The sequence below is a fragment of the Amblyomma americanum genome, chromosome 1, assembly GCF_052857255.1.
Source record: "Amblyomma americanum isolate KBUSLIRL-KWMA chromosome 1, ASM5285725v1, whole genome shotgun sequence".
Classification (NCBI taxonomy): domain Eukaryota; kingdom Metazoa; phylum Arthropoda; class Arachnida; order Ixodida; family Ixodidae; genus Amblyomma; species Amblyomma americanum.
In genome coordinates this window covers 399,897,715-399,924,056 of record NC_135497.1, presented here as the reverse complement: position 1 = coordinate 399,924,056, position 26,342 = coordinate 399,897,715, and the positions used below count along the sequence as shown (strand labels likewise).

The following is a 26,342-nucleotide window of genomic DNA, read 5'->3' as shown; positions in this document are numbered from 1 at the left end:
GCGCACCACTGCCTCCAGTCCAGCTTGCCTTGACAAAGAATTGAGGGTACATTACTTTCTTATCAACGCCTGCGTTGCGGTGAAGCACATCATTTTCGCTTTAGGCGCATGCTTCAGCGGTCCACAAGCTGTACCAGATTGGTTTCTGTGCTGAGAGTACTGGGGCTGGGGCAGTTCGCACATTGAGCATCGGCACTGCTAACTGACATCGCCCTGCAGAGTCACCTCACAGCTCCGGGGGGCCGTCACTTCATCGGTCTGTGGCGAAATTGGGATTGGATATCCTCGCATAGCACCTCAGACCTTCGAATTAGCCGGGCTGGTGCACGGCACTGCTTCCATTTTTTTTAAGCAAAATTTATTGCCCCAGGGCATCAATGATGGGTGAAGGTGTGATGAATGATGTAGTAAAGATTAAATGAATGGAAAAAGGTTAGCTGATTTGATGAAGTCCAGTAGAGAACAATGGTACGGTCCCTGCATCCAGGCAATATATGAAGCAGGGTTGCTTGGTGAAAGACCTGCTACCATCAGGTGCCGGATCCTTGTAGGCTTGAGAGCTGGGCAGTCCCACAGTAAGTGATGAACGTCGGCCTCAATGTCCTCGTGTTTACATATCGGACACCCTGGCCGAGGAAACAATTCATGGTACTGAGGCCACTTCCGAGTGATGGCTGGTGTGAGGGCAACCCCGATCCGGATCCTCCTAAGCGCAACCTCCTCTGCACGGGTAAGACCGCGGGGGAGGGTTACCGCAGACGGAGGGATGAGAGCACGTGTGCGGCGCCGGAGGAGTTCCTTTCTTGATGAAAGGAGGGTAAAATTGTCCAAATGAAGGAGCCTAGGCGGTGATGAGTTTGTATTCGCAAGGCGGGTCGATAAATCTGCCTGGCTTTGATATGTCAGCAGATCCCGTGGGTCCCACTCAATACGTACTGGCTGCGAGATGCGTGCCGCGAGCCGGTGGATGTCCTGACATATCGTGGGACAGCGGCTAACACGTCGTAGCAACCGGGCAACTTGAAGGGCGTCAGTGCGGATGACAACGCGGGCCGCAGGGAGCATAGTTAAGTCGGCCACAGAGCAGAGTGCCTCTTGAACTGCAACGAGCTGAGCACAAAAAGACGAAGGGGGTTCCGTAAGCTGAAACCAAGAGGTTTGATTCAGGGCAGGTCTGCACGGACAGTAGATAAGCTGTTGTTGATTTGCAGTCTTGTATGCTTGCGTCTACGAAGACAACAATGGATCCTTCAGGCAGGTAAGCATCTTGTTTCTCAAATTTCTGGTGAAGCAACGATGCCGAATGAGCAGATGTTGGCCGGCGATTATCTGTTGGCTTGTTGCCGCTGAGCTGTACAAACTTCCATGGGGGAAGACCTGGCGTTGGCGACTGATGAATGGAGCGCGACGTTGCATAAGTCCTCAGTGCATGCGTGGAGTGCAATAGAAGGGCCTTAAGGATGCGCGCTTCATGGCGCTGCTGCACCAGCTCATCAATGGTATATTGAGCTGCGCATTCTCTTGTAAAGCTATAACCGGTGTGATGCGTGGAAGGCACGTAATGGTCCTCGTAGCCTCTCGGTTCACGGCTTCAAGGCGAACCCATTATCAGGCCAAATTTACATTAGAAATTATGGGAACACAAAAATTCTCCAGATTATCCAGGATTTCAAAGTATCCAAGTTCGAATTATCGAGGTTTTACTGTACTTTGTACTTAGTGAATTTGCCCTAATTGGCTCTAGGATGGCACCATATATGAAAGCAAGTGCTAGATCATGCAAAATAATATTCCCAGCGAAATGCACAGTCATGGACAAGCTAACCTGAAATGAGATAGCAGCAACCAAACACTACCAGTGGCTCTGTGCAGACACGAGGACATGAACCAAACAGGTAAACATTGGCACTAGAGTGCAGCGTGTACCTCCTTTGAGTGCATGCACACGTAATGCAAGATATGCTCAAACAAGTACAGTTTTTTACACTTATTCTCAGCTGCAGGTGCACAGCACCACGGGGACTTTTTGGTTTGCACTCCAATTCAGGTCAGCCTGCTCATGAGTAAGTGAAATGCTGTGCTCTCTTTCCTCAAACTGTCTCAAAGTAATCTATTATGCCACCAGTGAGTTTGGGTCCACATTAACTGAAGTCACTGAGCTAATGAATGTGCGACTGAGAAGGAAATGTGAGTGGGTACATTACATAGCAAAATAACTACTTCCTTACATTAATTCTTCCGGTGCAATCTATGGGAAATATTTAGCTTTTAAATATGATTCAGATTTGATCTGAGCTGAAATTTCACTGTTCATCATGGATACACGTCTATCAGCTTGAAAGAACCTCAAAGCAATCATCTGGCAGGGCTCAACAAAATGCGGTTGAAGCCTCTTCAGCCCTGGATGAGTAGTAGCAATTCTGCTAAGACAACTGTGACTGCACCCTTCCGCAAACGGGGCCACAAAAGTCAACTCAGTTTTTATGATAAAGAAAGCAAAAAGCATCTGATACCCTGTGCTCATCAAAGGTATTATGATACGACCTTGCTGTACTTATAAGACCAAAGCTGAATTTCCCTGACCAAGAAAAACTGCACTCAAAATATCTTCTGTTCCCTGCATTTTTTTTTCTTCGAGCCCCGAATTTCCTGACATTTTCCCCTCTTTCAGGTTTTGGCAGTTGGTAGGCACCACGACTATGCAGAACGCCCTCGACTGGAACAGTTCAGTCAGACGACACCTGCCTTGGGTCATCCACAAAGATGTTCTCACTGGAATCATCAAACTCGGCTGTGTCATCCCTTGCTGGCAGTGTAAACTCGCACATAGGCAGCAGCACCTGCAGGCAAAGGTTGCAGCAGTAAAGCTTCAACATAGGAGTACACGCAAATGAGCACACACACAACTTAGCATGCAAATAAAATGAACAAAAAGTAAAAAGAGAAGTGGAACCACAGTGATGCAGTCAATGACCTGTTGACTGCCTTTAATATTTTATTTAAAAAAAGTGATCAATCAATAGAGGGGAGATAATAGCAACTTTCTATGTCTCAGTGAGAAGCTGCTAAACAGGAAAAAAAAGCGACATTTTGATTTGCATGTTTAGCTGTTAAAGGATACAATAAGGCATTATACTAACAGCCAACCTTGGCAAAGCGTAATTTGCAGCTTAACCATTTGTTTCCCAGCAAAGAAAGCCAGTACTGATTTCTGCACTTTTTATTCAGCAGTTCAAATTAGCAAACACAGCCCGCTGACTATGGAAACGACTATCACAGCAAGCCACACACTGCGCCATCCTTCCACAAACACTGCCTTTTGAGAAACCTGAAGGGGCTGTGTTCCATTAAGGTCATCAGCCACAACAAGAGGTTTGTGCACTAAAACCAATAGACAGCATTCTCAGGTTTCTGCCCTGGCTTGCATTTTTCACCAATGAGTTTCACATAAAGGTACAAAGAGGAGCACTTCAGGCAGCACCACGCCTCTGCCAGTTTGGCCTCAATCTCCTGTGACGTTAATAAAACCCAACACCAAAGTGTTGCAATAGGGCAGCACAATGGGTAACTTGGACACCGACCTCTTCTGTGTGGAAGCTGGAGCCAGCAGCTTCTACTGGGCCTAGGAATAAGTCAGGTCTCAGAAAAGAGCATGCCATTAGCAGTGGTCTTACGATCTAGTGCCACTAAGCAAAAAACTTGAGGGGACACTTGAACTCTGCCTTAAGGATATAACAAGATAGTGTTAATGGGTCCCTTCAGCAGCTTATCACTTGGCAGACACTGTTCTTTCTTTCACCATCGCATAATGTTTAACCTACCGTTAAAAGTGTAATGCCTTGGAGATCCCTTCTGTGCAAGCACTTCACCTGCCCCCAAGGCTCTCCCTACATGCCCATATATGCGGAATTGGTCATTTTATGCTTTTACTTTGCATTCATACACTGCGGGGAGTGCAGTGGTTAAGCGATGCACCACTGTCCTATCAGGTAGCTGTTTCAAACACTAGGGCTTTTGAGACCGAGGTTGTTCTTCCCGAGCAACTTATCGCAGCCAATCATTACCTTAACTGCCACGGTGAGCAGTTTGCCACCCACCACCATGGGCAGGTGGCCTAATCCGAATTTTCCACTCACAACGCCAACAATGATGACACCTGCAATGCCGGATTTTCAGCTTATCGCATTAACAACTGAACAATTACACCGCCTTGCAGACAGAAGCACATAGTTTCATTAACTAGATGGTCTCATCAACTTATTACTATACATGCAACTGCTATACTTCCTGCCACTAAGCAGCCAAAAATTCAGGCCATTCTTGTATGTAATTGTGCAGCTGGAAACATCCCATCAGTTCAGTTTACTACTACTACTAAATATAGTAATCTTGAATTTTTTTCCCTCTAGCGAATATTGTAACATGAAGCCTCAACAGTAGTCAACAAACATGCCTGTATAATACATTATTCTTTTTCTCAATTGTTTTCCAGATTTCAAGTTGCTCCACATCTTTACACTGCCCCTTTCAGGAAGCAAAATGACTTATTTCAACTGGTCTCTGTAAAACTGTCATCTACAAGTCTACAGTGTTTTTTCTTGCAAAAAATGTTCACTACGGTCAGACACCAAGGCACGCTCAAGCAAGCTAAACCTTCTTTTTTACTGTGATAGCAGTAACAGTGGCACATGGCAAAAATGCTGGCATCATCCACGTGAAGCCTCAATGAGTGAAGCCTCCACCCACCAGCCACTTATCACTGCATACCCCTAGCTAGGGGGATGCCTATCCACCCATCAACACCTTCCCACCCCCACCAACCCCCACCCTCCACAAGGCCTCTGCCCACTAGAAGCCTATGCAGTGGGGGAACGAAAATATAGCGAAATCGAATTCAAAGGCGCAGTGGGAAAGCCAGATGCCCACCAGAAGCATCAACCACCGGCCAGCTCCCCACCCTATCCACCTAGCTAGAGGGCTGCCCACCCAACCGTCACGGCCCTCAACCCCCCTCCACCCATCTTCACGCTCCAAAAAAAATTCTGTGACGTGTATGAAGTAAAAACAATGAAATAAACAATGAGCACCTTTCTCACATCAGGTTTCATGATCGCCCTGTCAAGCTTTTTTTTTTGGTTACACAAAAAATGTGACCTTTGTTTCTGACAATTGCAGGTGACGACAACATGTCAGAGTGATGCTGATGGATAAGTTTTTGTGGTGCAAGGGCTGTGAGGCCATTGAGTGTCACGTATGTAAATTAGAAAAGTTGTCAAAAGTGCAACAGAGTATTGCAATATGATTAAATATACAAGGCCCGTCCTTGTTGCGTACACATAGCTGTGTCTATCCTCCCTCCCCTCTCTCCTGCCTTCCCCCTCCCCCCCTTATTTGTGTTCAACAGTATTGTTACGTGGTCCGAGATGGGAACGACGCAAGAACGCCCAAGGCACAGATGACACTTCGTTCACCTCGTCTTCACAAAGAATATTAGTTGCTCGGCCACCGGTCGCAAAAACACCGTCTCGGTGTAGATTAGGCCGTGTCAAGGGATGGCGAGAGGTAGGGCTTGAGCCGAGAGACGTGGACAACGTAACGCTGAAGTGCACGGGAGGTGGTCTCCGGGAAGGCCAGGGTGATCTCGTAGGTGACAGCGGTGACCTGGCGGAGCACACGGTATGGGCCAACATACCGGGACAGAAGTTTTTCGCAAATCTCGACGCGGCGTGATGGCGACCAAAGCAAGACGAGGGGTCCAGGGGAGAAAGTTACCATGCGATGGCAACGGTCGTAGTAGTCCTGCTGTAAGGCCTGTGATGCTTATAGTCGGTACCTAGCCAGCTGGCGGGTGTGGTCGGCCCGGGCAATTGCGTCGTGTGCATATTCAGAAGGCGGTGAAGGAGATGTCGGAAGCAGCGTGTCAAATGGTAATTGGGGCTCACGGCCGTACAAAAGATAAAACGGTGAGTAACCGACAGTGTCATGACGGGAACAATTGTAGGCGAAAGTCCCGTATGAACGGGCAATGTCCCAGTCCCGATGCTCCGGGGAAACGTACATTGCGAGCATATCCGTGAGAGTGCGGTTGAGGCGCTCTGTGAGGCCGTTGGTTTGGGGATGATAGGCGGTGGTCAGCTTATGTTTAGCGGACCAGGAATGAAGAATGTCGTCGACAACTTGAGAAAGTAATGGCCGTGGTCCGTGAGAAGTTGGCGGGGTGCACCATGACTGAGGATGAGGTCGTACCGGAGAAAGTCGGCAACGTCAATAGCAGTACTGGTTGGGAGGGCCCGCGTGATTGCGTAGCGAGTGGCATAATCGGTGGCAACGGCAATCCATTTGTTTCCGGAGGTAGACTCAGGAAACGGACCCAAACGATCCAAGCCAACACGATAGAAAGGTTCAGGGGGCACATCAACAGGTTGGAGCATACCCACTGAAAGAGTGGCAGGACGTTTACGGCGCTGGCACCGATCGCAGGCACGAACATAGCAGCGTACAGACTGGTAGAAGCGGGGCCAAAAGAAGCGACGACGCACGCGAGCGGAAGTACGCGAAACACCCAGATGTCCAGCAGTGGGGAGGTCATGGAGCTTGTGGAGGACATTGGTGCGCAGGTGCTTCGGCACAACGAGCAGGAGGTCGGGGCCGGCGGGGTTCAGGTTTCTGCGGTATAGAGTGTCATGATGCAGCACAAACCGGCGCAGAGAAGGGTCAGATGGGGAGGAGTTGAGGCGGTCAATAATAGAACGGAGCTCGATATCCCGTCGCTGCTCATCGCCAAAGTGAGTAATAGCAGAGAGCGAGAACATGTCAGCGGTGCAGTCACTGCCAGAATGGTCAGAAGAGTTCCACCAAAGATGTTACGTGGTCCGAGACGGGAACGACTCAAGAACGCCCCAGGCACAGCAGACAGGTCAAGAGCACAGGGCCCACACAGAGCACAGCACAGAGCACAGCACAGAGCACAGCACAGAGCACTCAAGCCCGGAGCACCCGCACCTCCGAGACACTTCGTTCACCTCGTCTTCACCAAGAATATCCGTCGTAGTATCATGGCAGGCAGAAGAAATTTCAGTGTCTTTTAGAAACCGCAGTTAACACCCATGACACACTGGTGTCTCGAAGGCTCTTGAATATCCCGACTCAAAATTCAGCCTTGCACTGCTACAAAGGAAGCTGTAATGGCCAACAAGTCAACTAGTATCGGGTTAAGATAGCAGTAAAAACTCCACTGATATTTTGAAGGACTTGAGCAGTGACAGCATGCACTCTTGATCACGCTCAAATTGCAGGTATGCGCAGAGCAGTACCAAGAAGCAATCAGAGAAATACAGTTGTTCACAAGTTATCTAACTTGGAAAACTAATCTGTTTTAAAAAATAAAGCAGTCCAAGTACAAAAACATTTCAGCCAACAGAATCACTTGTGGCAACAGTCATGCAGAATACCTGCCACCAGTGACAACACCAAAGGGAGGTGAGGGGTGGCGTGGCAGCCGCCACCCTCCAAATTTGCTGACCACTTCTTTCATGCCCTGACGAGATGAACATTTCAGATAGTGCAACCCACATTGGGCCCCCTCACTGATATGTGAAGCTCTCACCACTGCATTTTACTTTATTTTTACGACAGCAGTGCTGCAAAGTCATCATGCCATCCCCGTCTTCCTCCTCTTCTGCTTCTCCGCACCCCCCCCACCATCAATGTCATGGCACCATCCCTGCCTGACACCTGCCCGCTCATTACCACACTAATGAAATTATAGCGTGCTGATGGCAGCTTGGTGCGAGATTACTGAACCTCTCGACACCAATCAACTGTGTCCTTGTCTACCAAATGAGTGTGCTCCTGTGACATGGACCCAGCTGAGCCTTGTTTGAATGCACAAATGCCCTGATAGTGCCATGAGAAAAGTAACTGTAGCATGCAAGGCAAACCACCAGGAATGAGAAAGTGGGGAACACCATATTTCCCGCGTAATTTGCGCACTTTTTTCTTCAAATTAAGACTTCAAAAAGATGGTTCACACATTACGCGAAGATTTTGCGATGCGCATCCAAAATAACTCTACAAAGGTCATAACACGCAATGTATGCCGTGTACTGCTGCCTATACATCGACCAAAAGAAGCCAACTCCAAATATAAGTAGACCTATAAAATTCCTCCTACCCCACCCCATGCTACCGTAAAAGCTGGACTATAGGTCAAACCGGAATATAGGTCGACCCCCTAACTAACCAATTCTAAAAATTAAAAAAAAAATTTTGAATGGAAAAAGGACCGAAAGACACCCTTACCTTGAAACAAATGCGACTTAACAGGTTGCGCAATGGTGACAGTATTTTCATTTAAATGCTGCTCGTATGTACACCTAGCCAATTTTTTAACAGTATCGCACGCCCATCGACCAGTGTGTTAGTTTCTGGCACACAGAAATACGGCGCCATAGAGCAAAGCCCTTCCTCTTCATGAATCGCAGCACCCAGGATGGCGAGCCCTTGAATTGCGCCTTCGTGAGTCTAGAGGCACGCGATCTCTACCACATTCACGCGGATGCATTCGGCAGTCACAGGCAGCGATCTTGCACGCAGAGCAACCCTTCCTTCCAATTCTGGATATGCTGCGGTCCACCTACGAAATGTTTTCTTCTGGTTGCTAAAAGGTGTAATACGCAGCTTCTGCCTCCAGCTGTAATGAATGCTCTTTTCGGATACTCCAAATTTGCACTTTGCCGCCAGGCTGCTGTGAGCTTCCGCGGACTCAATCGCGTTTTTCTTGAAGGTGAAGGCGAACTGCCATCAGCTTCCGCTCATTTTGAAACAAAATGTGAAAAAGCAGCCTTTTAACGAAATAGCTTTGCAACGATGGAAACGCAAAATAGAGGTGCCGCCGCGCTGCTGCTGATGGTGATAGTGATGGAGGCTGTTGACTTCAGCCGCCCATTGTTGCAAGACTTCCATAGTTTTTTCCAATGACTGGTTATAAGACGGGGGTCCAGTTTTCGCCATGGTATTTTGAAAAAAAGTTCGACCTATATTCCGGTTTTTATGGTAACTTTCATTTTGGCTGGCCTGGAATTTTGCTCTTTGTGAAATGGATGATGTACTGTGTCTATCTTCCTCCTCATGACTGACCATTCCAGGTCAGTTGTAGTTCAATGTGGTTTGGCTCTGCGCGCTTGCTCTAGCTGTCTCATGTGCTCAGCTGATTCACGAACCATAGTACTCAGATCTGCCACGCTGTAGGTAATGGAACGTTGCTGTCTACTGTGGCTTCTATTTCTCCTGTGCTGTTCTTGCCAACAGAACACTTAACACTGTGCCGCTGTGCTCAATCACTGCCGCTGCAATTGCATGCTGTGCTGTGCAACCTGCAGCTGTAGTGCTTCCAACAAGGCTGGATAAACACGTTCAAGAAGTGTGTGTGAATGCTATTCTGGGCACGGCTGTGCTTGGTTCATTCCATTTCGAGGAGGCTTGGGAGGAGTCTGGTTTTTCACATTTGGACACACTTAAGGGCACAGGCTAGGCTGAAATGGGAAAAAAAACCTTCAGTTTTTGGTTTGCTTCCAATATGATATGTCGAAATCTTCCTGAGCATGATTCAGTGACAGGTAGATCCCTGCGGGACGGCATGACAGCGCGTGCACAGCGCAAAGCACTAAACACGCAACAATACACTGACAAAGCCAGCACTCAGTGGCAAATGGAGATAAAAGGCGATAAAGCGGTGCCTTCATGTGCGGCCCAGCTGACTGACAGCAAACTGATCAACAGCTGTTCAGTAGTTTCGACTTCCGGCACACACCGGAGGTTACTGGAAATTTGCTCTCACAAACCATCCGAGAATGTGACCACCAGCATGAACGAGTTGAGAAAATGGCGTGTATTGCGTCCCCTCACCAGTCACACCTTTCGCAGCCTCACAGTCTGCCTTTTGTGCACCCATGTGCATGCTGGCAGTCTGACACATCAGGCAGGGAGCGTAAAATGTGTGTTTTTTTTTAATAGTAAATTAGGGGTGCACAAATACAGAATTCTAAGATAACCTGCAAGCTACAAGAGATACCGCACTGCACTAACAGCCCTGGTTATCTAGGCAACAATGCAGATGCTCATGTGAAATTTTGGCATGTGGCATATCTCTTATAGCATCAATGACTACCACAATGCCTTGAATGCTAGCACACAATATGACATCTATGATAATCACAAGTAACAAAGAGCAATGCTGTTACATACCTTGGCAGTGATCCCTTTTATTGCCTGCTCCAGCGGTAGCAGTGTCACATGAGTCACGTGTGGCGTTGGATTGTACATTGAGAGCTGTACGTAGCACTCCTGCAAGTACAAGAGAAACAAAAGTGTTAGTTCCTCACATTTGCCCTTCCTGCAAGGTGCAAGTCCTTAACAGCAGAAAAACATATGCTGAAATTTACACAGCAGGACTGTTTCCCCGCCGTTACCAATGTTACCGCATCTCCACTTTCCACAGCTGTTGCCTTTTCAATACCGACATGTCAAAGGGGGTGGCCAAAATTTTAATCGAAGAATACTTTCCAAAAACAGCTATTTCCACTCTCGATCTTGACGAATTCATTCACAAGGTTTGAACACCCCATCAAGAGATTACACTAAACGCCTGTCCAGGTCCGTTTACAAGCATGCAAAGAGAAAATGCAAGTGGTTTTTGCTTTCTTTCGTTTCAGACTGTTCAGCTGGTACATCTCACTCCAAAAAGGCTTCTCCCATGTTTTTTTTTCATTAGTTTCAACATCATTTTATTTAAACGGCAATTATTACAGCCACTGCATGCAGTAACTTTTCAGTTTCCTTAATACAGCTGCACTGTATACCATTAAATATAGCCAAAACATTGTCCCCTCTTGGGTAAAGCTTTGCATTCAACAAATATAGTCTTACTATAAAACACTAAACGATTCGTAAAGTCTTCAAGAATAAATTTCCTTATTTTTAAACGTGCAGGCACATAATCCACACTGAAATGCGAGAGAAAGTGCAAGAATATTTTTATACAAATCAAATAAAGATATAAAGATAAAATGCTTTCCAAAATTGAATCAAATATTAAATAAGTGTTCAACACAAAAACCAGTTTCAGAAAAAGATCAATGAGCAGACATCCTTATTTTTTTTCAAAACAGGCTTTGATGCCGTAATTAAATAAAACTGCTTGATTAGACAGCAAAACAGTATGCAACCTGCAGTGTGGTCATGCAGAATGTGTGATGGTATGAAATCCATCATTTGTACATGACTAGCAATTAAAACACCACGATTTGTAGTAAAAATATAGACTTCAAGAAACCAGACGAATAGTCCAATCCACCCTCCTCCAAGGAAAAGAAAAAACTGCTGTAAATGCGAACATACGGTGAAGCCTTTTGAGGAGGCTCCATTACGCAAACAGCTAACAAGCTAGCCCACGACAAGCGCACAGTTCTGGCATGGTGGAAGAACAATGCAGACGTAAATGAGGGGAATGCACATTGGTGTCTGAACAACAAAAACTGCTTCCAAAAGAAAAAGAAATGATAAGCGAAATGTCAGTCGATGTCAGAAAGCGGCGCACAGCTAGGTTTGAACAGCTGGTGAACGTGCGGCATGACCACCAGCCGGCAATGGTGGCTCAAGAAGCGAAACTACGCTGTCAGGCTTTTTTTTTCACCTAGTAACAGGAGCCTTCCTAACATCGTCATGCCTTCCGTTTGCACACGTCAGATGTGCATGAGCTACAGTGCACCATGCAATAGGCGGCATCTTTAAATGATCACACTCCTTGCTGGTGTCACCTCGACTCGGCCCCCCTTCAGCAGCCCCATGCGAATTCAGCAAGTGGGCTTGCCTGCACATCATAGTTGACCAAAACAAAATGGCAGCAGAGCTTATGCTAGAAGAGTTGTGAAGGCAACAGGATGAGTGTCATGGGTGTGAGCGTTAAGTATGAAACCCTTTACGGACGGATCAAACAAAAAAAGCATCGGCTTTCGCACTGCAATTGTTTAAAGCAGGTGACCAGCTGCCTTCCTTACACCAAGTGTGGTGTGTGGAAAAGTCCACTTGCGGAAGTTTGCATGAGGTCCAAGCCTAGCAGCGTCTCAACGTGGCTGGTCCATGCGATAAATGATGCAGAAGAAAGGGAAGAGAACATCCATCTTTGCATTGTCTTCCTGACTCCATCTTCGGATAACTTGCCCATGAATGCAAATTTTGCAATGGTTGGATTTACGCTAGTCGACAGTATTCGGTCACTGGCAAATACTCAGAAATTTTCAACACCCATTCCTCAAATCGAATAACAGCCAAATAACAAACATATTTGATTCATATTCAAAATTTCAAATATGCACGCACCCTTACTAAAAATGTTTCTAATTTTAACAGCAATGTCCCACTTCAAAAACTACCAAGTGCTCACACACCCTCTGGTAACTCTAATCAGGACTCTCACACATCTTCACGCATTTTTCCAATACAATCTCTTCCACTTTTCTGTAGCGCACCAAGAAACCAAAAGGGTTCTCACCTCTCCAATGTCAAAAGCTGTCACAGACCTGATCTTGATTTCTGGTATGTGGTGGCTGTGCAGCATACACACAAAGTTACTTTGACATCACAAATTAACAACTGTATCAGGGCCTTATGAATAATAACAACACAACAGTATCGACAGTTAAATAACAGACAGCATTTTGGTAAAAAGAAGAGCTCGTAGAGCTTTAAAAGAATTAGCACATACACCTACCAGTTGCAATTATGTAATCGTGGAGAAACCCACAAATAGAACCCAATGCAAATCCCTTGGCGTTCGCACCAAACGATAATAATACTGGCAAAGATAAAGGGAGCCCTAACCTGGAGAGAGGGACCTCCAGGTAAATTTTTCTCTGAAGTGCGAACTTTGGGCAGTAGAGGAGAAAATGGTCCAAAACTTTCCCACATGCGTCACATGGGTTCGTCGGTGTCAACCCACACCTGCATAGATATAAATTCAAACTTGGAATTCTGCACCGCAACCGCGTCATTGTTACCTCACACAGCCTGGATTTACACGAACAGACGTTCCAATTATATGCTAAGTGCTGATAGTCAGTGGTATTTAGTAAGGGATCTCGTAACCTGGCTGATATATGTAGGAACCGCTGAAACCTGGAAATCGCCAGCAGGCTGAAATTCGGGACGGGATGTGTCACTGACCCGTCAAGAGCCGACCTTGCTAAGTAATCAGCCACCTCATTTGAATGAATAACTGCATGGCCAGGGACCCAAACAAAACGGACCACCTTCAAAGTGCATGGGACAAAAAATCGCAGGATACGGCGCAAAAAAATCTTGTGAAGTGTCAAGGAAGACTAACACTGACAATTAGCGAGAATAATAACATGAGACACATGGCATGGAATTTTGTGAAGGGCCATTCCAAGGGCCAAAAATTCCGCAAAGAATATAGGAATATAATCTGGGATGCGGACAGAATAGCTCCATGCCAAATCCTGCGAAAAGATGCCAGCTGCAGCTTTTTGGCAGTTGACGGAGGCATCGGTAGCAAGCACCGTATGATGGGGTATTCGTCTATGTGATCCGAGAGAATACCGTTTAAAATGTTTGCGGGCATGTGTTTCGCATGAGATGGGAAGATGTGGTCGAAATGGAATTCCACTGCTGCCGGCGTGTCATCAACCCACTGCAAAGAACTGAGATCAACACCAATCGGTGTTAAAAGGTTCTGAGTTAAAATAATTTGTGGCATTTGATACCGTGGCCAATGATGAGAAAAGAATAAGGCCGGCTGAGACACAAAAATAGGAGTACTGACATCGATCACTGGGTCCATCGACCTGAGGAAAGTTCGCACCGTGAGTATTTGAAAACGGGAAGTTAGATCAGGGATACGGCTTCCAGATAAAGCAGGGCGTTTGAAAGTGATTTTGGGAAACCAAGGCAGAGGCGGAGAGCGCGCCTTTCCAGTAAGGTTAAGGGTTGAGTCTTGTAGCTTGCGCTACCAGAGAACAGAATGCAACCAAATTCAAGTATAGGTCTTACGTAGGCTTTCTATAGTAACAAGAACGTGTCTCGACGCATCCCAAACTTTTTTTTGGCGATTCTTGTCAGCCGGCATAGAGCGCGTTCTCCTTGAAACGCATTGTTCTTTATATGAAGGCTCCAATTTAATGCTGGGTGATGAGTAACACCCAGGTATTTTACGGATTCCGCTTGTGGAATCTGGATAGAGCGATGGACTAATGAAATGTGCAAAGGCCTGTCTGGAGGAAATACCAAAACTCCGTATTTGTCTACATTCAGGGATAAATTAATACCCTGCAACAATACTCCAAGAGCATCCAAATATCCCTGTAGAATGTGGTAAAGGGAGTGGATATCCTTGGCCGAGGCGAAAAAAGCTATGTCATCTGCATACATAAAAACTGTTACATCAGGACGAATAGGGATGCCACTGACCAAAATATTAAAAAGCAGAGGGGATAGCACCGATCCTTGCGGCACACCTCATGATTGATAATATGTATCTGAACATAGGGCTCCCTCGGCGCAGTAAAAGAATCTGTCCTTCAGAAATTCAGATATCCACGCATAAATGTAGGTTGGAGGATGTAACTGAGCAAGTCTGTTAAGTAAAACAGTATGCTCTACACTGTCATAGGCCTTTGCTACATCAAGAGTGACCAAAGCTGAAACTTCTCTTCTGCGTAGCGAGAGCCAGATTCTGCTCTCTAGATACACATGCGCAGACCATATAGAGCATCCACGACGAAAGCCAATCGGGGCTGAGCTGAGACCGTTGATGTCATGAGCATGTTTTGTGAGGCGGCTGTGCACTATTCTTTCTATTAATTTGACTAAATTTGAAGTCAGCGCAATTGGCCGAATATTATCTAAGACGTATCCTTTTCCTACATCTTTCATTAATAAAATAAACTTCGCCGTCTTCCAAATGCTTGGAATCCATGCATTTTCCAGAGAAGCATTGACCATATCTAAGAGGGCGCTTGTAAACTCCTCGGCTAAAATTTTAATCATACCAACAGTGACACCATCTGGTCCAGGAGCTGCAGGATGCAACATTGCCGGGACTGAGAGGAGCTCTGATGCGTCAACCTCGGTATAATCCGAATAGGGTGAAATTGTGCACAAAGGGACGTTTCTCTGCATCTGGAAGCGTAACGCCAATCCCTGAGCAATACACTCCAGGCTCTCCTGAGTCTTTTGTGGTAATAACACCGTTGAACTAGTCAGAAGAGGGACGGCAGAACTCTTGTTACGTTCCATGAATCTATACAGGGCTTTCCGATGACGAGGATTTGAAAGATATGTGTTTAAATTTTGGTTGTACTCATCCTAGGCTTTTGCAAGTGTTCTTTTGAAAGTTGCAGAGAAGAATTTGTAACTTAACCAATTAGCCGGACTCTGGTTGCAGGACAGCCTCTTCCAGGCCGCTTTTCTGCGACGATAGGCCTTCTCACATTCTTCTGTCCACCAAGGAGACCGCTGTTTATTAGAGGCTGCTGCGGGCACAGCGAATATTGAGTGGTCTATTGCATTTTGCAAAAATGAAACCGTCTGCTGAGCTTTGTCATTCCGGCTTGTATTACTATAGAAGCAAGTGAGGCGAACATCAAATTTTTATAAATTTTGTGGTTGACAAATTTATGGGTTAAACAACTAGTTTTAAGAGGAGATAACCGGATAGTGAAAGTTATAGGAAAGTGATCACAAGACGTACCCGAATCCTCTGTCGACCAATCAGTCACATCTAGCCTACCTGCTGATAATGTTAAGTCAATGGCTGAGCGAGCAACCCCTCGCATAAAGGTTATTTCTCTAGAATTGCAGCAGCGTACAGCATTTGCAGACAGCCACGACCAGAGAAGCTGGCCGCAGGAATCAGTGCGACTTCCCCAGTCACTATGGTGAGAATTAAAATCTCCTGCGATGACTGCACTGTTTGTGCCAGTCACCAAGCTGTCTAAACAGTCTGTCCTGTGTACACCTAAAGGAAAATAGACATTAGCAATTGTAATATCAACACAATGCGGAAATGAAATTTTGATCGCTAAAACCTCACAGTCAGGGAGAATTTTCTTATAGTTAGATGCCTGATTACATAAATTTTTAGATAGCATGGTTACCAGTCCACCTCCCCTGCCAACATTTCGATCTGACCTGAAAACTCGAAAGTTTCTCATTGAAAATGATTTATACGGTGATAACCACGTTTCTTGTAAAAGTACAATATCAGGCTTATGCTTGTGAATAAGTATGTCTAGATCTGGAAGAGAAGACAAGACGGAACGGTAATTCCATTGTAACACTTTGAGACCTGCCATGATTATTGACCAATTGAGGAGGCCGAAACCGCCTCTTTAAGGATATCAACATGGGGATGAAGTTTGGGTGGTCCCTTTTTAGCTTTCATCTGTGGAGAACTAGAATTATATGGTGATGAGGAAGCACGGCGCTTCTGCGTAGGGCACGACATTTCGACATCTGTTGTGCAGATGTCACTGCGACATTCACTGCTACGAAACGAGATGTGAGGTTGGACCTGGGGAGCATCAGAAGGTGATGTAGAGCGGCTAGCACTAGCTGCAGAAGCTGAAACAGATGCAGACGTTGCTGCCAGGACGGGTGTTGATGGTGACGCAGACTGAACTGCAATAAACTGAGCCAACGCCTCAGAGAAAGTGTTTAGCATTCGCTCAACCACATTATTAAGAGCTTCTTCTACTGTGGTCACAATTGAGGTAGTCATGTTGGACACAATGTCCCCAACAGAAGCGCGCACACAACTAGCATATGAATCTTCTTTCCTGTTAAGAACAGCGTAAGCATCGGCTCTTGAGCACCATTTCTCTTTGATAATGTCCAATAAGCTACGCTCTTCACTACGTTTTGCGCAGTTGGCATCATCAGCTGAGTGAATGTTGCTGCAGAGGCAACAATCAGGCTGCTCTGAGGTGCAGTTATCAGCAGAATGACCTTGTCCACATAAACGGCAGCGGGTCTCCGACTTGCATGCTTTGCCGCTATGCCCGAACCGCCAACAGTTGGTGCATTGAAGAGGGCAGGGTTCTAGAGGGTCCACACGGTATACAATCGGCCAGATTTTTAGATCAGCAGGGCAGGAAGAGCCAGCAAAAGTTGTTATTACAGACTCTAGCAACGCGCGAGCCGTTTACCTCTATACTGCAGCGGTAGACTGAAAGGACCCCTACGCCTGCATCCTGAAATTCCTGTGGAATTTCTTGCGGGGACGATGCTGGGTCGACACTTCTTACGATACCCTTGACACATGCAAGCTGTTCGGGAATGAATGCTTTCACCGGCAGCGAGCTGAAAATTGTGCACTTAAGCAAGTCTGCAACACAAGCGATGTCCGAGGACTTGCACACAATTCCTCGACGGCCAAATGGACGCACTTCAGAGATCTGAATATAATGAATGGGCTGTCAATGATCTTAGCTCCTGTTGAATTAGTTTCGGATTTTCACTTTTATCGCACCCTCATCGATGGGGACTATAGCCACGAGAATAGCATCAATGCCATTTTTGTGGAAGGACTCAAGTGGCAGGCTTTGGGCTGGCAAGCTGGCAAACCAAGCTGCCGACGCTCCACCTGGGGAGGTCAACGACATCTCTCAGCAAAACGCGCTCTCAGGTTCACATGAACTGCGTCTTAAACTACGCCTTGGCCAAAAACCCCCAACGTAGTACGGGTTCACCAAGGATGAACAAGCCGGAACCACCAGAAGATGCAGAAAACAGCAGCGGCCAGCAAGAACACGTCAGCACGTCCGCTTCGCTTCGCTGCTTCTTCTTCTACTTCTTCGTCCTCTTAAGGAATGGCACATACCCACATGGGGGCATTGGCCAAGGTGTAGTGGCATAAACAAGGAAATTTCCATAGGAGATTAAGACAAAATGTTAACACCAAGCATGAATTCTGTAAAGTATATAAAAAAACAGACGAATATTTAAAGTAAAATAACAAACAGCATTTTGATGAATAAAGAAGAGGTAGAAGAATTTTAAAAGGGTTAGCAAATCAACTTAGTAGTTCCAAGTATGTAATTATGGAGAATCTCACAAATTGAACCCAATGCGGATCTTTTGGCGCTCGCATCGAAATATAATAACACTGGGAATTCAAACTAGGGAATCCTACACCGCAACCGCGTCATTGATACCTAACACAGCCTCAATTTACACGAATTGACGTTCCAATTATACGCTATGTGCTGATAATCTGTGGTATTTAGTAAGGGAAGGCGTAACTATGCTGATACGTGTTGGAACCGCTGAAACCCGGCAATCGCCAGAAGACTAAAATTTGGGATGGCATGTGTCACTGACCCGTCAAGAGCCGACCTTGCTATGCAAATAGCCATCTCGTTTGAATGAATACCTGTATGGCCAGGAACCCAGACAAAACGGACCTCGTTCAAACTGCACGGGACAAGAAATTGATATAAACGGCTAAAAAACGTTTTGTGAAGCTTCAAGGGACAATAAACCTGACAAACAATCAGCTAGGATGATAACGTGTGACACATGGCATAAACGTTTGAGCAGGGCCATTCCAAGAGCCGAAAATTCCGCAAAGAATACAGGAATATACCCTTTGATCTGGAAAGAATAGCTCCATGGCAAATCCTGAGAAAAGATGCAAATTGCAGCTTTTTCGCAGCTCACGGAGGCATCAGTAAAAAAGCATACTATGATGAGAGTATTCCTCTATGTGATCAGAAAGAAGATTGTTTAAAATGTTTGCGGGCGTGTGTTTCTCATGAGACGGAAATATATTGTCAAAATGGAATTCCACTGCTGCCGGCATGTCACAACCCCCTGCAAAGAACTGATATCTACACCAATCTCTGTTACAAACTTCTGCGTTAATGTAATTTGTGGTATTTGACACCGTGGCCAATGATGAGAAAATAAGACCAGCTGAGACACAAAAAATAGGAGTACTGACATCAGTCACCGGCTCCGACGACCTGAGGAAACTTCGCATCGTGAGTATTTGAAAGTGGGAATTTAGATAAGGGTACCAGCTTTCATATAAGAGTAGGGCGTTTGAAAACGATTTTGGAAGACCAAAGAAGATACGTAGAGTGCGCCTTTTCGCTAAGATTAAGAGTAGAGACTTATTCGCGCTACCAGAGAACAGAATGTAACTGAATTCAAGTATAGGTCTCACATAGGCTTTGTATAGAGACAATAATATGTCGCGGCGCATGCCAAACTTTTTATTGGCGATTCTTGTCATCCGGCCTAGAGCGCGTTCTCCCTTAAACGCATTGTTCTTTATATGAAGGCTCCAATCTAATGCTGGGTGATGAGTAACACCCAGATATTTTACGGATTCCATTTGTGGAATCTGGAGAGAGCGATGGACTAATGAAATGTGCAAAGGCCTGTCTGGAGGAAATACCAGTATGCCGCATTTGTTAACATTGAGGGAAAAATACAGTGCAGCTATATACTCTAAGAGCATCTGAATATCTCTTCAGAACCAGGTACAGGGAATGGATATCCCTGGCCGAGACGAAAAAAACTATGTCATCTGCATAACAAAACGCTTATATCAGGACGAATGGGGATGTCACTGACCAAAATATTAAAAATCAGCGGTGATAGCAACGATCTTTGCGACGCAACTCTTGACTGATTATATGTATTAGAACATAGGGTTCTCTCTGTGCAATAAGTACCTGTCCTTCAGAAATTCAGATATCCACGCATAAATGTAGGTTGAAGGGTATAACAGACAAGTGTGTTAAGTAAAATAGTATATTTTACACTATAATACCCCTTTGCTACATCAAGAGTCACCAAAGCCTAAAGTTCCCTTCTGCGTACCGAGAGCCTGAATCTACTCTCTAGATCCACATGCGCGGACCACATAGAGCAACGGCGATGAAAGCCTATCTGGGCTGAGCTGAGACCGTTAACATCATGAACATGTTTTGTGAAGCGACTATGCACAGTTCATTTTATTAATTTGACTACATCCGAGGTTCGTGCAATTGGCCAAATATTATCCACGACCTATCTTTTCCCTCCACCTTTCATCAATAAAATAACTTTCGCTGTCATCCAAATGCTTGGAATCCATGCATTTTTCTAGGAAGCATTGACAATATCTAAGAGGTCGCTTGTAAAGTCCTGGGCTAAACTTTTAATCATACAACCGTGACACCATCTTGCACTGGAGCTGCAGGATGCAACATTGCCAGGACTGAGAGGAGGTCTGATGCGTCAACCTCGATATAATTTGAAGAGGGTGATATTGTGCACAAAGGGACGTTTTTCTGCTCTTGAAACGTAACGCCAAAGCCTGAGAAATACGCTGCCGGGTTTCCTCTGTCTTTTGTGGCGATAGCGCTATTGACGTAGTGAGGTGAGGGACTGAATAACTCTTGTTACGTTTCATAAATCTATACAGGGCCTTCCGATTAAAGAGATTTCAAAGATATGTGTTTAAATTTTGGCTATATAACGCCTTTGGTTTTGCAATTGTTCCTGTGAAATATGTAGAGAAGAATTTTTAATTTAACCAACTAGCTTGACTCTGATTGCCGGATAGCCTCTTCCAGGCTGCTTTTATGCGCGAAGGTAGGCCTTCTAACAATATTCTGTCCACCAAAGAGACGGCTGTTTATTTTAGGCTGCTGCGGACATAGTGAATAATGAGTGGTCTACTGCATTTTGTAAAAGTGATACCGTCTGCTGAGCTCTGTCACCCTGACTTGTGCTAACGATACAGGGAATTGAAGCGGTCATTTAATTTTTACAAATATTGTGGTCGACAAACATTTTTGTTACACAACTATTTTAAGCGCAGATAACCGGATAGTCAAAGTTATAGAAAAGTGATCACTATGAAATCAAATGAAATCTTTATTTGCCATCAAATACAGATGGGGGATTGTAGAAAAAAAAGCTGTCCTTGGACAGCTTGACGGGTCCACAATCCTTTATTTTGGCAGAGTGGCGGCAACACGTAACATATTCTTGATATGCAAACATATACATACATATTTAATATGATACAGACTTAGTACTCGTAAACGGAAAACAACAGCGGAACACACTTCTACAAATCCAAACGAAAGCAACAGCAAGGCTAGATAACATTACATAGAAACCAAATACATCTGCCGGAGGTCCTTGTAGGTTGCCGTGAAGAGGTCAAAACGGACAGAATTATAATAATTCAAAAGCGTTGGTATTGTGTACTTAAGGCACTGTTTCCCGTAACTTGAACGTGACATTGGTACTGACCAATCCTCGAAGTGTCTTGTAAGGTAACGAAGTTCTGTCTTGTAATTGGGATAGGTTACGTATATTGTTGATATTCCTGTGGATTTCTTGTTTATATACATGGCTTAAGCGATATCTATAGAGATTGTGAGCTGGAATTACACCAGAGTTGCTAAAAAAAGTTGAGGTGGAAGCAGTATAAGAAGCATTATATGTGTGTCGGAGATACTTTTTCTGTAACAGGTGGATGTGTTGTATATCAGTGGATGTTGTGTTTCCCCATACTAATTGACAATAGTTCAAGTGTGACTGAAAGAGTGAATGATAAAGCAAACGTTTGATGCGTGTGGGAATAATATACCGCAAACGACCTATTACACCAGGTATTTGACTTATTTTGCTTAGAACATGCTTGACGTGATTATCCCAGGACATATTTGCGGAAAAGGTGACACCCAGACATTTGAAATTCTTGACTAAAGCGATGCATCGTGAGTTTATTATTATATCTTGATGCTGAGGTATGTGCTTGTTTTTCGGCCTGAATATAATCGCTTTTGTTTTGCTTTTTATTACCTTCATTGCATTTACTCTCGACCATTCCTCTAAGGATTTCATTGCACTGTTACATTGTTCAACAAGAAGATTATTATCATTCCCAGCAAAAAAAAATACTAGTGTCATCAGCATAAATAATAAATTTTGCTTTAGGGTAAATAGTGACGATATCATTCAGATAGAGATTAAAAAGAAAGGTCCTAAAATACTTCCCTGCGGCACTCCACAACTAACAGCTTTAGCTTTCGATGTAAAGGCACCTATTTTCACAACTTGAGTTCTATTGGATAGGTAGGATTTCTGAAGAGCTAGTGCCTGTCCTCGTATTCCATACTTAATTTTTCCAGCAAAATGTTATGGTTAACTAAATCGAAGGCTTTAGAAAAGTCCACAAAAATGCCAACAACTATTGCTTTGTTTTCAAACGCCGTTAATATATATTCTTTCTGCTCTAGCAACGCTAATTCAACTGATTGGTTTTACGGAAACCGAACTGGTGTGGTGTTAACAGATTATGTTTTTCAATGAAATTTGCTATCCTCGAATACAAGACTTTTTCAAACAGCTTTGAAAACATCAGTAAAATAGATACCGGCCTGTAATTTCCCAGCTCATTACAATCACCTTTTTTTGTACAGAACAGTAACTTTTGCGTACTGCATTCTCGCTGGGAAAGTTGCTGATTCTAAACACATTAAAAATGTGGGTGAGGATGGGAGCAATAATATAAATTACATGTTTGATTGGGCGTACCTGAAGACCATCGATGTCACAACTGCTAGAGTTCTTTAAGGCTTGTATAACGGACATGATTTCATCCACTGTTACGGGTTGAAGGTACACTGTGTTGTTAATATAAGTGGAAACGTATTTGCTAGCATGAGAGGATAAAGAGAGAGCAGAAGCGATACTAGTGAAAAAATTGTTAAAAGCATCAGCTAGTTCTGCACCGGATAATTCTTTTCCGTCAACTTGTAATTTCAATGAAGGATTATGCGAGTGACCACGATTAAGGATGATGTTCAACCTCGACCGTAACAAACTGTTTTGACGGCACCCAATATCCAACAAAGATGAATAATATGCTGATTGTGCATTTCGCAACTTCTTTGTTAGCTTATTACGATGTTTTTTAAATTGGACAAGATCATCTGCTGATCGCGTATGAAGGAAATGTTGATATAGCTTGTCCCTCGTTTTCATTTCACTCCGTAATTCAGGTGTAAGCCATGGTTTGCGTGTTCTTTTACTTTTTTTGCGTGTTCTTGACGGGAAACTCTTGTGGTATAGTTGGGTCAGTATATCCATAAACTTATCGTACGCTTCACTGGCATTTGTGAGATAACCGATCGTGTCCCATTCCACTGACAACAGGGCGTCACGAAAGGAATTCAGTGTTGTGTCTGGTATTAGTTGGTACATTATTGGTGGGGATTTTTTTCTTATTTACCTGATTTATTCTACACACAAGAATACTGGCAAATGATCGCTGATGGAACATGACAAAACTCCAGATTTAACATTCGGCCCCAAGGAATTGGTAATAAATAAATCCAGAGTGGACTGGCCTTCAGATGTAATCCTGGTTGGTGTGTCAATTAAGTTAGCAAAACCATTCGATAATATGATCATATTGAAAGCATTTGATGATGGACTGTTCACAGTCATGTCGACATTAAAATCTCCACCAGGTATTAGAGGTTTAGAGTTATGATTTTGAACCACATAAGCCAGGAACTGATCATAGAACTGCAGAAACGCAGGCAAATCACCATTCGGTGGTCGATAGCACACAGAAAATACATGTCTAGCAGTGCACAGGGTCAGCATTTCATAGTCTGGTGAAAGCACTGTGTAAGAATCAATGATCTGACATTCATCATTTGTGATCAGCAATGACACTCCGCCCCTTCGAGAGTCCGACCGGTTTAGATAATGGGTGTTATAATCAGGCAACCTAAAAGAGGTCCCGAATACTTTGCCGACCAATCAGTCACCTCTAGCCTACCTGCTCATAATTTGAAGTCAATGACTGAGCGAGCAGCCCCTCGCATAAAGGTTATTTATCTGTATTTGCAGCAGCGTACAGCTTTTTGAGACAGCCACGTCCAGACCAGCTGGTCGCAGGAATCAGTACGACTTCTCTAGTCACTATGGCGGGAATTAAAATCTCCTGCGATGAATACACTGCTTGCGCCAGTCACCAAGCTGACACATGCAAGCTGTTTGGGAATGAATGCTTTCACTGGCAGTGAGCTGAAAGTTTTGTACTGAAGCAAGTCTGCTACACACGCGATGTCCGAGTATTTGCAGACACTGCCTCTACAGCCAAATGGACGCACTTCAGAGATCTGCTGGTGTGCGGACTGTCAAAGATCTTAGTTCCTGTTAAAATAGTTTGGGGGTTTTTCATTTTGATTCGGAAATGTAATTTTGATCCGTAAAAGCTAAATCAGAGAGAATTTTTTTAGAGATTGATTTCTGATGTCATAATTATTTAGATAGCATAGTTGCCAATCCACCTCTTCTGCCAACATTTCGATATGACCTGAGAACTCGAAAGTTTCTCATTGAAAATGAGTTATAACGTGCTAATCAGGTCTCTTGTAAACGTACAGTATCAGGATTTTATTTGTAAATAAGTTGTTCTAGATCTGGAAGAGAAGACTGCACGGAGCAGCAATTCCATCGTAACACCTTCATACCTGCCTTGATTATTAACCAGTTTAAAAGAAGAGACACCGCCTCTTCGAGGATATCAACCTGGGGAAGAAGTTTGGGTCCTCCTTTTTTAGCTTTCATCTCAGGAGAACCGCAAGAAGCACGACGCTTATGCGTAGGGCACAACATTTCGACATTTGCTGTGCAGATGTTGGTGAGACATGAACTGCTATGAACAAAGATTTTAGGTGGGACCTGCAAAGCATCATGAGATGTTGCTGAGCGGCTAGCACTAGCTGCACAAGGTGAAACAGGTGCAGACATTGCTGCCAGAAAGGATGTCGATGGTGACAGATTGAATTGCAACAAACTCAACAAAAGCCTCAGAAAAGGTGTTTAGCATTCGTACAGCTTCCTTATTAAGGGCTTTTTCTAATGTGGTCACAACTGAGGCAGTCAAACTGGACTCAATGTCCCCAACAGAAGCGCGCACACGACTGGCGTATGAATTTTTTTCCTGTTAAGAAGAGCGTAAGCTTCGGCTCTTCAGCACCGCTTCTCTTCAATAATATACTGCGTTTTGCGCAATCGGCATCATGAGCTGAGTGGTTGTTGCTGCAAGGGCAACAATGACACTGCTCTGAGGAGCAGGTATCAGCAGAATGACCTTCTCCACAGAAACGGCAGCTGGTCTCCGACTTGCATCATTTGACGCTATGCCCTAACCGCCAGCAGTTAGTGCATTGAAGAGGGCGGGGTTCCAGAGTCCACACGGCATACAATCGGGCAATTTCTTAGTTCATCAGGGCAGTAAGAGCCAGCAAAAGTTATTACACAGTAGCAACACGCGAGCCGTTTAAATCTCTATTGCAGGGACAGACTGAAAGCAGCCCAACTCCCGCATCCTGAAATTCGTCTAGAGTTTGTTGCGGAGAGGATTCTTGGTCGACATCACGTACAGTAAATACGCTTGACACGTGCAAGATGCTCGGGAATGATTGCTTTCACCGGCAGTGAGCTGGAAATTTTGTACTATTCAAGTCTGCTGCACTTCTGAGGACTTGCAGACAATGCCTATACGGCCAAATGGACGCACTTCTGAGATCTGCTGATAACGGGCTGTCAAATATCTTACCTCCTGTTAAATTAGTTTGGGGGTTTTCATTTTGATCGCACCCTCACCGATTGGGACGAGAGCTACAGGATTCGCATAAATTCCATTTTGTTTCAGAGACTCAAACGGCAGGCTTAGGGGTGACAAGCTGGCAAACCAAGCTGCCAACCCGCCACCTGGAGAGGTACACGACATTTATCTGCAAAACGCACCCTGCGCTTCACATGAATTGCGTCTTAATCTAAGCGTTTACCAACCCCCCCCCCCCCCCCTCGTAGAACGGTCTCAAAAATGATGAAGAAACCGGAACCGCTAGGAAAAACAAAAAACAGCAGAAGCGAGCCAGGACACATCCGCCTTCGTCGCCGGCACTTCCCACGTCCCATTAAGTCATCCTTCCCTACTATTGCGCAAATTTTTTCGCCAGACATGCCGACGACACTACAAAGCAACCATACTAAACGCATGCTTTCGCCCAACTACTCGGTTTAACTACGTTAAAAGCCTCCCACATTTTTAAATGTAATTCTAACCTATGCATGCTGGTGAACTGCTATGGAAATTGGAAAAAATTGGCTGCAGCAAACACGACTTTTTTTTTCAAAATGCCGTCTTTTGGTTTTTTCGATGTTAACGCACATGTATCAAGTGGTGCAGTTTGAAAATATTCTGTCTAATAATCTGACTTTGAATATTTGTT

The 26,342-nt window shown here is 44.7% G+C and overlaps 1 protein-coding gene across 1 annotated transcript; it reads right to left on the bottom strand.

The window, feature by feature from the left end:
- Positions 1 to 2,726: 2,726 nt before the first annotated feature.
- Positions 2,727 to 12,663, bottom strand: LOC144123707 (dynactin subunit 4-like). Its single transcript, XM_077656488.1, has 3 exons — positions 12,551 to 12,663; positions 10,246 to 10,344; positions 2,727 to 2,840 (listed from the first exon to the last, which is right to left on the bottom strand). The coding sequence occupies exons 1-3, from the start codon at positions 12,614 to 12,616 to the stop codon at positions 2,727 to 2,729; spliced, it is 279 nt and encodes a 92-aa protein (XP_077512614.1). The 5' UTR covers positions 12,617 to 12,663.
- Between the last annotated feature and the right edge of the window lie 13,679 nt (positions 12,664 to 26,342).

What these genes read in the sequence shown, in the direction of transcription:
- LOC144123707 (XM_077656488.1), bottom strand. Translation starts at nt 12,616, where the DNA reads ATGCTGCACAGCCACCACATACCAGAAATCAAGATCAGGTCTGTGACA. An exon ending in CAGCTTTTGACATTGGAGAG is followed by an intron (nt 10,345 to 12,550) that starts GTGAGAACCCTT and finishes TTGTACTTGCAG; the next exon opens with GAGTGCTACGTACAGCTCTC. An exon ending in TAAAAGGGATCACTGCCAAG is followed by an intron (nt 2,841 to 10,245) that starts GTATGTAACAGC and finishes CTTTGCCTGCAG; the next exon opens with GTGCTGCTGCCTATGTGCGA.